Raw genomic sequence first — 15,645 nt, 5'->3', positions numbered from 1 at the left:
TAAAGGGATCCTGTCACCCCGAAAATCGCGGGTGAGGCAAGCCCACCGGCATCAGGGGTTTATCTACAGCATTCTGTAATGCTGTAGATAAGCCCCCGATGTTATCAGAAAAAGGAGAAAAAGACGTTATGTTATACTCAACCACAGGCGGTCTCGCTGCTGGTCAGGTCAGATTGGCGTCTCCGGTCCGCTGCGGCGCCTCCTATCTTCTTTCCATGAAGTCCTCTTCTGATCTTCAGCCACGGCTCCGGCGCAGGCGTACTTTGCTCTGCCCTGTTGAGGGCAGAGGATAGTACTGCAGTGCGCAGGCGCCGGAAAGGTCAGAGGCCCGGCGCCTGCGCACTGCAGTACTTTGTCTGCCCTCAACAGGGCAGAGCAAAGTACGCCTGTGCTGGAGCCGTGGCTGAAGATCAGAAGAGGACGTCATGGAAAGAAGATAGGAGGCGCCGCAGCGGACCGGAGACGCCCATCCGACCAGACCAGCAGCGGGACCGCCCCTGGGTGACTATAATATAATGTCTTTTTCTCCTTTTTCAGGTAACATCAGGGGCTTATCTACAGCATTACAGAATGCTGTAGATAAGCCCCTGATGCCGGTGGGCTTACCTCACCCGTGATTTTTGGGGTGACAGGTTCCCTTTAAGTTTTGTTATAAAATGTCAGTTCATATATATTAAAAAAAATTTCTTTAATGTAATTAATTTTTATTTTACTTTATTAAAAAAAAATTATTTTAACTACTCAGATTTCTTATTATCATAAAAATATGAAGATCGGAAATGGGATCTGATTTAAGCAACGGTAAACAATAACATGGAAACGATTATTGTTTAACCCCTTAGCGACCGCCGATACGCCTTTTAACGGCGGCCGCTAAGGGTACTTAAACCACAGCGCCGTTAATTAACGGCGCTGTGGAAAAAGTCCATAGCGCCCCCCAGAGGCCGATTTTCTCCGGGGTCTTGGCTGCCGAGGGTAGCCGAGACCCCAGAGAACATGATTCGGGGGGTTTTTAACCCACCCCGCATTTGCGATCGCCGGTAATTAACCGTTTACCGGCGATCGCAAAAAAAAAAAAAGCGATCTCTTTTTAATTTCTCTGTCCTCCGATGTGATCGCACATCGGAGGACAGAGAAAAGGGGTCCCAGGTGGCCCCCCAATACTCACCTAGCTCCCCCGATGCTCCTCGTGTCTCCCGGTGGGCGCCGCCATCTTCAAAATGGCGGGCGCATGCGCAGTGCGCCCGCCGGCCGGCATCGGGAGAATCTTTGGGGTCTCGGCTGCCGGGGGTAGCCGAGACCCCAAAGAGCACGATCGGGGTCGGTATTACCGACCCCTGTTTTGCGATCGCCGGTAATTAACTGTTTACCGGCGACCGCAAAAAAAAAAAAAAAAGTAAAGTGTAATTCTCTGTCCTCTGATGTGATCGCACATCAGAGGACAGAGAAATAGGGGGATTCGGGGACCCTAGCATACTCACCTAGGTCCCTGGATCCTCTTGCTGCTCCTCCTGGCCGCCGGCAGCAGAACATGGCGGACGCATGCCCAGTGCGCCCGCCATCTGTCTCCATCTGCCGGCCGGCAGGAGAACAGCAGTTGGGGCTAAAATTAGGGGTAGGGTTAGGTTAGGGGTAGGGTTAGGTTAGGGGTAGGGGTAGGGTTAGGTTAGGGGTAGGGGTAGGGTTAGGTTAGGGGTAGGGTTAGGTTAGGGGTAGGGTTAGGTTAGGGGTAGGGTTAGGTTAGGGGTAGGGTTAGGTTAGGGGTAGGGCTAGGGTTGGGGCTAAATTTAGGGTTAGGGTTGGGGCTAAACTTAGGGTTAGGCTTCTTTCACACTTACGTCGGTACGGGGCCGTCGCAATGCGTCGGCCCGACATACCGACGCACGTTGTGAAAATTGTGGGCAGCAGCTGTAGTTTTTCAACACATCCGCTGCCCAATCTATGTCCTGGGGAGGAGGGGGCGGAGTTACGGCCACGCATGCGCGGTCAGAAATGGCGGATGCGACGTACAAAAAAACGTTTCATTGAACGTTTTTTGTGCCGACTCTCCGCCAAAACACAACTGATCCAGTGCACGACGGACGCGACGTGTGGCCATCCGTCACGATCCGTCGGCAATACAAGTCTATGGGCAAAAAACGCATCCTGCGGGCACATTTGCAGGATCCGTTTCTTGTCCAAAACGACGGATTGCGACGGAATGCCAAACGACGCAAGTGTGAAAGTAGCCCTAGGGCTAGGGTTAGGGTTGGGGCTAAAGTTAGGGCTAGGGTTGGGGCTAAAGTTAGGGTTAGAGCTGGGATTAGGGTTAGGGTTTGGATTAGGGTTCGTATTAGGGTTAGGGTTGGCATTAGGGTTACGCTTGGGATTAGGGTTAGGTTTGGGATTAGGGTTAAGGTTAGGGTTGTGATTAGGGGTGTATTGGGATTAGGGTTAGGTTTGAGGTTAGGGTTGAGATTAGGATTAGGGGTGTGTTGGATTTAGGGTTTTGATTAGGGTTATGGTTAGGGTTGACTTGGGGTAAGGGTTGTGATTATGGTTAGGGTTAGTGATTAGGATTATGGATGAGGTTGGGATTAGGGTTAGGGGTGTGTTGGGGTTAGGGTTGGAGCTAGAATTGGGGGGTTTCCACTGTTTAGGTACATCAGGGGGTCTCCAAACACGACAGCCAATTTTGCGCTCAAAAAGTCAAATGGTGCTCCCTCCCTTCTGAGCTCTGCCGTGCGCCCAAACAGTGGGTTACCCCCACATATGGGGCATCAGCGTACTCGGGATAAATTGGACAACAACTTCTGGGGTCCAATTTCTCTTGTTACCCTTGTGAAAATAAAAACTTGGGGGCTACAAAATCTTTTTTGTGAAAAAAAAATATTTTTTATTTTCACGACTCTGCATTCTAAACTTCTGTGAAGCACTTGGGCATTCAAAGTTCTCACCACACATCTAGATAAGTTCCTTGGGGGGTCTAGTTTCCAAAATGGGGTCACTTGTGGGGGGTTACTACAGTTTAGGTACATCAGGGGCTCTGCAATCGCAACATAATGCCCACAGACCATTCTATCAAAGTCTGCATTCCAAAAAGGCGCTCTTTCCCTTCCGAGCTCTGCCGTGCGCCCAAACAGTGGTTTACCGCCACATATGGCGCATCAGCGTACTCGGGATAAATTGGACAACAACTATTGCAGTCCAATTTCTCCTGTTACCCTTGTGAAAATAAAAACTTGGGGGCTACAATATCTTTTTTGTGGAAAAAAAAATATTTTTTATTTTCACGACTCTGCATTCTAAACTTCTGTGAAGCACTTGGGCATTCAAAGTTCTCACCACACATCTAGATAAGTTCCTTGGGGGGTCTAGTTTCCAAAATGGGGTCACTTGTGGAGGGTTTCTACTGGTTAGGTACATCAGGGGCTCTGCAAATGCAACATAATACCCGCAGACCATTCTATCAAAGTCTGCATTCCAAAACGGCGCTCCTTCCTTCCGAGCTCTGCCGTGCGCCCAAACAGTGGTTTACCCCCACATATGGGGTACCAGCATACTCAGGACAAATTGGACAACAACTTTTGGGGTCCAGTTTCTCTTGTTACCCTTGTGAAAATAAAAATTTGGTGGCTAAAAAATCTTTTTTGTGGGAAAAAAAAATATTTTTTATTTTCACGGCTCTGCATTATAAACTTCTGTGAAGCACTTGGGCATTCAAGGTTCTCACCACACATCTAGATAAGTTCCATGGGGGGTCTAGTTTCCAAAATGGGGTCACTTGTGGGGGATTTCTACTGTTTAGGCACATCAGGGGCTCTCCAAACGCGACATGGCGTCCGATCTCAATTCCAGCCAATTCTACATTGAAAAAGTAAAACGGCACTCTTTCTCTTCCAAGCTCTGCGGTGCGCCCAAACAGTGGTTTACCCCCACATATTGGGTATCGACGTACTCAGGAGAAATTGCACAACAACTTTTGTGGTCTAATTTCTCCTGTTACCCTTGTGAAAATAAAAATTTGTGGGCAAAAAGATCATTTTTGTAGAAAAAATGCAATTTTTTTTTTCACGGCTCTACGTTATAAACTTCTGTGAAGCACTTGGGGGTTCAAAGTGCTCACCACACATCTAGATAAGTTCCTTAAGGGGTCTAGTTTCCAAAATGGTGTCACTTGTGGGGAGTTTCCACTGTTTAGGCACATCAGGGGCTCTCTAAACGTGACATAGCGTCCGATCTCAATTCCAGCCAATTCTGCATTGAAAAAGTCAAACGGCGCTCCTTCACTTCTAAGTTCTGCGGTGCGCCCTAACAGTGGTTTACCCCCACATATGGGGTATTGGCGTATTCAGGAGAAATTGCATAACAAAATTTATGGTTACATTTCTGTTTTTACACTTGTGAAAATAAAAAAAATGGTTCTGAATTAAGATGTTTGCAAAAAAAAGTTAAATGTTCATTTTTTCCTTCCACATTGTTTCAGTTCCTGTGAAGCACGTAAAGGGTTAATAAACTTCTTGAATGTGGTTTTGAGAACCTTGATGGGTGTAGTTTTTAGAATGGTGTCACACTTCATTATTTTCTATCATATAGACCCCTCAAAATGACTTCAAATGTGATGTGGTCCCTAAAAAAAAATGGTGTTATAAAAATGAGAAATTGCTGGTCAACTTTTAACCCTTAACTCCCTAACAAAAAAAATTTTTTTTTCCAAAATTGTGCTGATGTAAAGTAGACATGTGGGAAATGTTATTTATTAACTATTTTTTATGACATATCTCTCTGATTTAAGGGCATAAAAATACAAAGTTTGAAAACTGCAAAATTTTAAAAATTTTCGCCATATTTCCTTTTTTTTTCATAAATAATCGCAAGTAATATCGAAGAAATGTTACCACTAACATGAAGTACAATATGTCACGAAAAAACAATCTCAGAATCAGCGGGATCCGTTGAAGCGTTCCAGAGTTATAACCTCATAAAGTGACAGTGGTCAGAATTGTAAAAAATGGCCTGGTCATTAAGTACCAAATTGGCTCTGTCACTAAGGGGTTAAATAATATTTTGTATTTATTAACAATGTTTACAATTTGATTAATTAAAAAGGGGCCTTGGTAGATAGGGATTTGGCGACGGTTGATAGGGATTACGCCTCACATTTTCACAGGTGTTAGCATCTGTGCCGTACAGACTGGTTCATTAGTGGATAGGGTTCAGCCGTCATATGTTCTCTGCTGTTATATCTCACGTCCAGTCTTGGGCCTTGATTCTGTTTAGGCATCAGATCTTCTCTGCAGTTCAGGCAGCTCAACACCGGCACAAGAGTATTGCCAGTGCACGGCACCTTCAGGACTCATGAAGTAGTCTGCAAAGGTTTCTCTCACACGCACACCCGTGTTACATTGCCTTCCTTGACCAAAGTTGTCCACTGCATCTAATTCTGACACCTGTGGCTCCTCAACTACCTCAGTGCTGTATTCCCGAGCATAGTTGTGGAGCACACAGCATGCCTTTATCACAGTGTCCACGGTCTCCGGATCTAACTGGATGGCAGTGTGAAAGATCCTCCACCGACTACACATGATCCCGAAGGTACATTCCACATATCTTCGTGCACGGCTCAGCCTATAATTAAAAATCCTCCGCCGGTCATCCAGTGCTCTTCGTGGGTATGGGCGCAGCAGGTGGGGCTTCAAGGGAAATGCCTCATCCGATACCATCACAAAGGGTACTGGATGTGTGGAACCCGGCAAAGGTCTTGGGGCTGGGAGCGTGCCGCCATCTCGAAGAATTTGAAGTCCAATCTGTGATGATTGCAACACCCGAGAATCCCCAGTACTACCATAGGCACCAACGTCGATGGCAACAAACTTGTAATGTGCGTCAGCCACCGCCATCAAGACCACTGAAAAATACTTCTTATAATTAAAGAAGCGTGATCCTGATCGTTGTGGCTTCAGCATGTTTGCCATCGACAGCACCTACGCAGTTGGGGAAATTGGCCACAGTTTGAAAGCCTGCAACCTGCAGCCAAGTCTCCTCGGTTGGGCAAGGCATCACGATGGGCCGCAACTTCTGCCAGATGACGGTACATGTGCACCGTACAATTTGCGAGATGGTGGATTTGCCAACCCTAAATTGGAGGTGCAGGGATGTGTAGCTCTCTCTTGTGGCTAAAAACCTGAAGAAAGAAAAAAAATTATTTAGAAAACCTACGAACACAAATTGTGTTGCAAGATAAAACATCCACATCATGGCCACTAGCGTTATGGGGACACAGGCATCATTGCGGCAGCATTATGAGGGAAACAGGGTGCACTCGCAGCATTGTGGCAGCATTATGAGGGAAACAGGGTGCACTCGCAGCATTGGGGCAGCATTATGAGGGAAACGGTGCACTCGCAGCATTGGGGCAGCATTATGAGGGAAACAGGGTGCACTCGCAGCATTGGGGCAGCATTATGAGGGAAACGGTGCACTCGCAGCATTGGGGCAGCATTATGAGGGAAACTGGCAGTATTATGGGGGCACTCGCAGCATAGCGGCAGCATTATGAGGGAAACGGTGCACTCGCAGCATTGCGGTAACATTATGAGGGAAACTGGCAGCATAGAGGCAGCATTATGGATTAAACAGGCAGCATTTGTGGCAGCATTTAGGGGGGCACTAGCAGCCTTACCGCAAGGTGATAAGCAGCCTTTCTTCTGCAGAGATCGCTCTTCGCATGACCGTATCTTCGTAAGTGAGGTGTGGACCAAGAAGAATTAGAAGACGATCAAATGCCTCAATGGAAAGACGGCAAAACTGAGAAAATTTATCTGGAAAGCTGAAAATAAAAAGGAACATAAAACTTTAATTTTAAACACACACATAATGTATGTTGTATATATCAAAAAAAGGTACAAAGAAACACAGCTGTCAATATACCATTTCTCACTATATCTTACCTCCTTAAATCACGATAAAGAACATGGAAGTGTCCCTTTTCCTCCCGTTCATGAATGATGGGATGAACCCACATCCTTTTTTGGCGTCTGCTATCCCTTCTTCTCCGAGATTGCTCCTATGGGAGAATAAAGTATGTGTTATTACATGGAACTGTACAACACATGTTATACAGCTGGCAAGGCTGGGTTCACATTGCGTTCCCCCAGTCCGTTTTGACGGACTTCGTAACACCGCTGCATAGTGCGGTGAAACGTAGTCCGCTAGCGCCGCCATTGACTCCTATGTCTGACATCACTAGCCATGTGCCGTCATTTGAGTGACAGTCGGACCTCTAGACTCTGACTGCAGCGTTTCCGGGTCTGTCACTGCTAGCGCAGATGGAGCTAGCAGATGCTCCATCTGCGTTAGTGATGTGCCAAAGTCAGCACTTGCGTTGCAGCAGACCGTGAACGTATGTGTTGAACGGGCTGCTGTACACATTGCGAACCCAGCCTAATACGCAAAGTGTTCACATCTAATGACATTTTCTTACCAGCTCGCTGTAGTGGTGCAGCAAAAGTAGTGCCGTATGCAACAGTAGGCAGTTCTGTTCTGGAGTTAGACGATGGTGCGGCATCTTGAATTCAACAAGGAAGCAAAATGGTGAAGAGGGGTTGGACCAGGAAATGACCTCATGGTTTTTTTTTTTTTTCAACCAACTTTATCTGCTGTAAAAAACGCATAAAAAATGCATGTAAAAAAACGCATAAAAAACGCACAAAAAACGCATGCGGATTTCCGGGGAGTAGTGCCAATTTCTCCTCAGGAAAATCTCAGGAAAATTCTGCACAAAAACCTGACGTGTGCACATACCCTTACACTCTGCCTGCCTGACAGCCCGCACCTGACACCGACTGCACCAATAATGCCCCCAGCAGGCCGGAGCTGACACCGACTGCACCAATAATGTCCCAAACGGGCCGCACCTGACACCGACTGCAAAAATAATGCCCCCAGCGGGTCGCACCTGACACCGACTGCAAAAATAATGCCCCCAGTGGGCCGCACCTGACACCGACTGCACCAATATTACCCCCAGCGCGCCGCACTTGACACCGACTGCACCAATAATGCCCCCAGCGGGCCGCACCTGACACCGACTGCAAAAATAATGCTACCAGTAGGCCGGACCTGACACCGACTGCACCAATATTACCCCCAGCGCGCCGCACTTGACACCGACTGCACCAATAATGCCCACAGCGGGCCGCACCTGACACCTACTGCACCAATAATGCTACCAGTAGGCCGGACTTGACACCGACTGCACCAATAATGCCCCCAGCGGGCCGCACCTGACACCGATTGCACCAATAATGCCCCCAGCAGGCCGCACCTGACACCGACTACACCAATATTACCCCCAGCGGGCCGCACCTGACACCGACTGCACCAATAATACCCCCAGCGGGCCGCACCTGACAGCGACTGCACCAATAATACCCCCAGCGGGCCGCACCTGACACCGACTACACCAATATTACCCCCAGCGGGCCGCACTTGACACCGACTGCACCAATAATGCCCCCAGCAGGCCAGACCTGACACCGACTACACCAATAATACCCCCAGCGGGCCGCATCTGACACTGACTGCACCAATAATACCCCCAGCAGGCCGTACCTGACACCGACTGCACCAATAATGCCCCCAGCAGGGGTACTCACCTTCCCCCCCACAGTAAGGGACCCCCTATCCATCCATACACGGGCCCCCGCCATAAGGGACCCCCTATCCATCCATACACAGGTCCCCGCCATAACGGACCCCCCTATTCGTACTCACCCCCCCAGTAAGGGACCCCCTATCCATCCATACACGGGCCCCCGCCATAAGGGACCCCCTATTCATCCATACACACACCCCCGCCATAAGGGTCCCCCTATCCATCCATAGACGGACCCCCGCCATAACGTACCCCCCTATCTATCCGTAGTCACCCCCCGCGCCCTCTCCCCCCAAAGGGTTAATACCAGTAGCAGTGTTGGCACCCCCCCTAAAGGGTTAATACAGGTAGCAGTGTTGGCAACCCCAAAGGGTTAATACAGGTAGCAGTGTTGGCACCCCCTAAAGGGTTAATACCCCCCCCGCGCCCTCTCCCCCTAAAGGATTAATACCGGTAGCAGTGTTGGCACCCCTAAAGGGTTAATACCCTCCCCCCGCGCCCTCTCCCCCTAAAGGGTTAATACAGGTAGCAGTGTTGGCACCCCCCTAAAGGGTTAATACAGGTAGCAGTGTTGGCACCTCCCAAAGGGTTAATACAGGTAGCAGTGTTGGCACCCCCCTAAAGGGTTAACCCCCCCCCTCGCACCCTCTCCCCCCAAAGGGTTAATACAGGTAGCAATGTTTGCACCCCCCCTAAAGGGTTAATAACCCCCCCACGCCCTCTCCCCCCGTGGGTTAATACCGGTAGCAGTGTCCGGCTGTCCGCTGTCTTGGCATGCCGCCAAAACAAGAAGGCGGGAGAAGAGGGTTGGGGCGTGTTTCGCTGGGAAAGCACACGCCCACCTATTACAGCCTCGGGCGGCGCGCAGCTACTGCGTGTGCGCGGCCGTGCAGCCTTGGGCGGCGCGCAGTAGCCCTAGCTACTGCGCATGCGCCAGGTGCGCGCGGCCGTGCGGACACGAGTGCCGCGCGTGCATGTGGCGCATGCGCAATGAACATATATTCCTGCCCACAATGCCTTGTCCTCAGGGAATGCGATCTTTGCTGCCTCTGTGTAGCAAGTTCAGAGTGAGCGTAGAACCGCCCCTTCCCCTGACGTCATCTCTCCCAGGATCCTCCACGCTAGAAGCTCCTTCCTCCCCGTGTATTCCCGGTGTGTGGCTCTGCAGGTGGAGTCTGCGCAGTCCTCGTCATCCTCCATGTGGGGGATTCCTCCTCCTATATCACCTCCATACTCCGCACCCTCACTATAGCGCTATTCACACCTGGGAGTCCTGGCTGTGTCTGTGTAGTGAGTGCGTTTTCCTCTTTTTCTCCATACAGTAATGTCCTCTCCTGTGTACCGGCTGCTGTAAGAATTCTCCCTTCTTCCCCCACATGGTGATATTCACCTACAGGGGCCATAAGTCCTTCTATGTGGCCCTAACTAGTATTAGTGGTCCTAACTAATATTAGTGGCCCCGGTGTGCCCCCATATATTACTACTGGCCCCTGTGTGCCCCCATATATCACTATTGGCCCCTGTGTGCCCCCATATATCACTACTGGCCCCTGGGTGTCCCCATATATCACTACTGGCCCCTGTGTGCCCCCATATATCACTATTGGCCCCTGTGTGCCCCCATATATCACTACTGGCCCCTGGGTGTCCCCATATATCACTACTGGCCCCTCTGTGCTCCCATATATCACTACTGGCCCCTGAGCGCCCCCATATATTACTACTGGCCCTTGTGTGCCCCCATATATCACTACTGGCCCCCGTGTGCTCCCATATATCACTACTGGCCCCCATGTGCCCCCATATATCACTACTGGCCCCCGTGTGCCCCCATATATTAGTACTGGCCCCTGTGTGCCCCCGTATATTACTATTGGACCCTGTATACCCTGTTGTGAATTCCACTCTTGGGCTCCCTCCGGTGGTTGTGGGTAGCATTTTTGTGAGTTCTGCTCTTGGGCTCCCTCCTGTGGTTTTGAGTGGTATGGCTGCTTCTTGGATTTAGCTTCTGCAGCTGTTTTCACTGATCGTCTTCTTGGCTCGGCTATATTAGTCTGGCCTTTTCTCTCATTCAATGCCAGTTGTCAATTGTTCCAGCCTGAAGTCATTGCCCTTTGGATTTTCCTGACTCTCTGACCTGTTCAGCAAAGCTAAGTTCTTACTTGTTCTTTTGCAGTTCACTTATTGTGGACTTTGGTGTTCGCACTTTCTTTGTTTTTGCTCTTTTGTCCAGCTTATCAGTATGGATCTATTCAGCTAAGCTGGAAGCTCTGGGCAGCAGAGTTTGCCCTCCACACCTTTAGTTAGGTGTGGAGATTTTTGCATTTCTCTGCGGTGGACTTTTTCTAGGTTTTATTACTGACCGCACAGTGCTCTGTTCTGTACTTTTTCTATCTAGCTAGAAGTGGCCTCCTGCGCTAAATCTTGTTTCATACTACGTATGTCATTTCCTTCTCCTCTCACAGTCATTATTTGTGGGGGCTAATCTATCCTTTGGGGATTTTCTCTGAGGCAAGAAAGTTTTCCTGCTTCTGTCTTTAGGGGTAGTTAGCTCTTAGGCTGTGACGAGATGCCTAGGCAGAGGTAGGAGCATCCCACGGCTACTTCTAGTGTTGTGTTGAGCATAGGGACTGCGGTCAGTATAGCTACCACCTGCTCAGAGCTAGTCTCATGTCGCTCCTTAATCACCAGATCATAACAGTACAACTGGCCAACAATGAGCTGAATGCATTTCAAACGAAGGAAAGGAAAAGGAGTTCTGAGCCATTTTTTTTTTCTTTGGTTTGTTTTGTCTTTTTTCTTCCACTTAATCTCTGGATGATTCTGGATTTGGATGCAGGAATGGATGTGCAGGGGTTATTTTCTCGTGTGGATCAGCTTGCTGCAAGAGTACAGAGTATTCAAGATTATGTTGTTCAGATTCCGGCCTTAGAGCCTAGAATTCCTACTCCGGATTTGTTTTACGGGGATAGATCTAAGTTTTTGAACTTTAAAAATAACTGCAAATTGTTTTTTGCTCTGAAACCCCGTTCCTCTGGTGATCCCATTCAGCAAGTAAAGATAGTTATTTCTCTGTTGCGTGGTGACCCTCAGGACTGGGCATTCTCTCTTGAGTCAGGGAATCCGGCATTGCTTAATGTAGATGCATTTTTTCAATCGCTCGGATTATTGTATGACGAACCTAACTCTGTAGAGCATGCTGAGAAAACACTGTTGGCCCTGTGTCAGGGTCAGGTAGCGGCAGAATTATACTGCCAGAAATTTAGAAAATGGTCTGTGTTCACTAAATGGAATGAGGATGCTCTGGCAGCAGTTTTCAGAAAGGGTCTTTCTGAAACCCTTAAAGATGTTATGGTGGGGTTTCCCACGCCTGTTGGTTTGAGCGAATCTATGTCTCTGGCCATTCAGACTGATCGGCGCCTGCGCGAACGCAAAGTGGTGCACCATATGGCAGCATCCTCTGAGCAAAGTCCTGAGCCCATGCAATGTGATAGGATTTTGACTAGAGCGGAACAGGGGGGATACAGAAGTCAGAATGGGCTGTGTTTTTACTGTGGTGATTCTGCTCATGCGATTTCTGATTGCCCTAAACGTATTAAGAGGGTCGCTAGATCTGTTACCATTAGTACTGTGCAGCCTAAGTTTCTCCTGTCTGTGACCCTGATTTGCTCATTGTCGTCTTTTTCTGTCATGGCATTTGTGGATTCAGGCGCTGCTCTGAACTTAATGGACTTAGAATTCGCTAGGCGCTGTGGCTTTTCTTTGCAGCCTTTGCAGAGTCCCATACCCTTGAGGGGTATTGTTGCTACACCATTGGCCAAGAATCAACCTCAGTATTGGACTCAGCTGACTATGTGCATGGCTCCTGCACATCAGGAAGATTGCCGTTTTCTGGTGTTGCATAATTTACATGATGTTGTTGTACTGGGTTTTCCATGGTTACAAGTACACAGTCCAGTGCTGGATTGGAAATCAATGTCTGTGACTAGTTAGGGTTGTCAAGGGGTACATAGTGACGTTCCTTTAATGTCAATTTCCTCTTCCCCCTCTTCTGATGTTCCTGAATTTTTGTCAGATTTCCAGGATGTATTCGATGAGCCCAAGTCCAGTTCCCTTCCTCCGCATAGGGACTGTGATTGTGCTATTAACTTGATTCCTGGCTGTAAGATCCCTAAGGGCCGACTTTTCAATCTGTCTGTGCCAGAGCATGCCGCCATGCGGAGCTATGTTAAGGAGTCTTTAGAGAAGGGGCATATTCGGCCATCTTCGTCACCATTGGGAGCGGGATTCTTCTTTGTTGCCAAGAAGGATGGTTCCTTAAGACCCTGTATTGATTATCGCCTTCTTAATAAGATCACGGTCAAATTCCAATACCCTTTTTCTTTGCTCTCTGATTTGTTTGCTAGGATTAAGGGGGCTAGTTGGTTTACCAAGATTGACCTTCGAGGGGCATATAATCTTGTTCGTATTAAACAGAGTGATGAATGGAAAACTGCATTTAATACGCCCGAAGGCCATTTTGAATACCTGGTGATGCCTTTCGGGCTTTCTAATGCGCCTTCTGTATTTCAGTCCTTTATGCATGATATTTTCTGCAATTATCTTGACAAATTCTTGATTGTGTATTTGGATGATATTTTGATTTTTTCCGATGATTGGGAGTCTCATGTGAAGCAGGTCAGGATGGTATTCCAGATCCTTCGTGATAATGCTCTATTTGTGAAGGGGTCTAAGTGCCTATTTGGAGTTCAGAAGGTCTCTTTTTTGGGGTTTATTTTTTCTCCTTCGTCTATAGAAATGGATCCTGTTAAGGTCCAAGCCATTCATGACTGGATTCAACCCACATCTGCTCTGAACTTAATGGACTTAGAATTCGCTAGGCGCTGTGGCTTTTCTTTGCAGCCTTTGCAGAGTCCCATACCCTTGAGGGGTATTGTTGCTACACCATTGGCCAAGAATCAACCTCAGTATTGGACTCAGCTGACTATGTGCATGGCTCCTGCACATCAGGAAGATTGCCGTTTTCTGGTGTTGCATAATTTACATGATGTTGTTGTACTGGGTTTTCCATGGTTACAAGTACACAGTCCAGTGCTGGATTGGAAATCAATGTCTGTGACTAGTTAGGGTTGTCAAGGGGTACATAGTGACGTTCCTTTAATGTCAATTTCCTCTTCCCCCTCTTCTGATGTTCCTGAATTTTTGTCAGATTTCCAGGATGTATTCGATGAGCCCAAGTCCAGTTCCCTTCCTCCGCATAGGGACTGTGATTGTGCTATTAACTTGATTCCTGGCTGTAAGATCCCTAAGGGCCGACTTTTCAATCTGTCTGTGCCAGAGCATGCCGCCATGCGGAGCTATGTTAAGGAGTCTTTAGAGAAGGGGCATATTCGGCCATCTTCGTCACCATTGGGAGCGGGATTCTTCTTTGTTGCCAAGAAGGATGGTTCCTTAAGACCCTGTATTGATTATCGCCTTCTTAATAAGATCACGGTCAAATTCCAATACCCTTTTTCTTTGCTCTCTGATTTGTTTGCTAGGATTAAGGGGGCTAGTTGGTTTACCAAGATTGACCTTCGAGGGGCATATAATCTTGTTCGTATTAAACAGAGTGATGAATGGAAAACTGCATTTAATACGCCCGAAGGCCATTTTGAATACCTGGTGATGCCTTTCGGGCTTTCTAATGCGCCTTCTGTATTTCAGTCCTTTATGCATGATATTTTCTGCAATTATCTTGACAAATTCTTGATTGTGTATTTGGATGATATTTTGATTTTTTCCGATGATTGGGAGTCTCATGTGAAGCAGGTCAGGATGGTATTCCAGATCCTTCGTGATAATGCTCTATTTGTGAAGGGGTCTAAGTGCCTATTTGGAGTTCAGAAGGTCTCTTTTTTGGGGTTTATTTTTTCTCCTTCGTCTATAGAAATGGATCCTGTTAAGGTCCAAGCCATTCATGACTGGATTCAACCCACATCTGTGAAGAGCCTTCAGAAATTTTTCGGCTTTGCTAATTTTTATCGCCGTTTCATTGCCAACTTCTCTAGTGTGGTTAAACCCCTGACCGATTTGACGAAGAAAGGCGCTGATGTGACAAATTGGTCCTCTGAGGCTGTAAAGGCCTTTCAGGAGCTTAAACACCGATTTACTTCTGCCCCTGTCTTGCGTCAGCCGGATGTTTCTCTTCCCTTTCAGGTTGAGGTTGACGCTTCTGAGATTGGGGCAGGGGCCGTTTTGTCACAGAGGAATTCTGATGGTTCCTTGATGAAGCCATGTGCCTTCTTTTCTCGGAAGTTTTCGCCTGCGGAACGCAATTATGATGTCGGCAATCGGGAGTTGTTGGCTATGAAGTGGGCATTTGAGGAGTGGCGACATTGGCTTGAGGGAGCCAAGCACCGCATTGTGGTCTTGACCGATCATAAGAATCTGATTTACCTTGAATCGGCCAAGCGGCTGAACCCTAGACAGGCTCGGTGGTCCCTGTTTTTCTCCCGTTTTGATTTTGTGGTCTCATATCTTCCAGGATCTAAGAATGTTAAGGCAGATGCCCTCTCTAGGAGTTTTTTGCCTGATTCCCCTGGAGTCCTTGAGCCGGTTGGCATTCTTAAGGAAGGGGTGATTCTGTCTGCCATCTCCCCTGATTTGCGGCGGGCGCTTCAGGAATTTCAGGCTAATAAACCTGACCGCTGTCCTGTAGGGAAGCTGTTTGTTCCTGATAGATGGACAAGTAAGGTAATTTCTGAGGTCCATTGTTCTGTGTTGGCCGGTCATCCTGGGATTTTTGGTACCAGAGATTTGGTTGCTAGGTCCTTTTGGTGGCCTTCCTTGTCGCGGGATGTGCGTTCTTTTGTGCAGTCCTGTGGGACTTGTGCCCGGGCTAACCCTTGCTGTTCCCGCGCTAGTGGGTTGCTTTTGCCTTTGCCCATTCCGGAGAGGCCTTGGATGCATATTTCCATGGGTGGTTTGAGACCGGTTCTCTAAAATGGTCCATTTGGTACCTTTACCTA

At 48.0% G+C, this 15,645-nt stretch overlaps 1 protein-coding gene across 1 annotated transcript; it reads right to left on the bottom strand.

The window, feature by feature from the left end:
* Positions 1-4,837: 4,837 nt before the first annotated feature.
* Positions 4,838-7,654, bottom strand: LOC138662932 (uncharacterized). Its single transcript, XM_069748943.1, has 4 exons — positions 7,463-7,654; positions 6,930-7,045; positions 6,662-6,808; positions 4,838-6,163 (listed from the first exon to the last, which is right to left on the bottom strand). The coding sequence occupies exons 1-4, from the start codon at positions 7,544-7,546 to the stop codon at positions 5,908-5,910; spliced, it is 603 nt and encodes a 200-aa protein (XP_069605044.1). The 5' UTR covers positions 7,547-7,654; the 3' UTR covers positions 4,838-5,907.
* Positions 7,655-15,645: the final 7,991 nt, after the last annotated feature.

The sequence above is a fragment of the Ranitomeya imitator genome, chromosome 2, assembly GCF_032444005.1.
Source record: "Ranitomeya imitator isolate aRanImi1 chromosome 2, aRanImi1.pri, whole genome shotgun sequence".
Lineage (NCBI taxonomy): Eukaryota > Metazoa > Chordata > Amphibia > Anura > Dendrobatidae > Ranitomeya > Ranitomeya imitator.
Note: the sequence above shows the minus strand (reverse complement) of the source record. Positions and strands in the feature narration are given on the sequence as shown.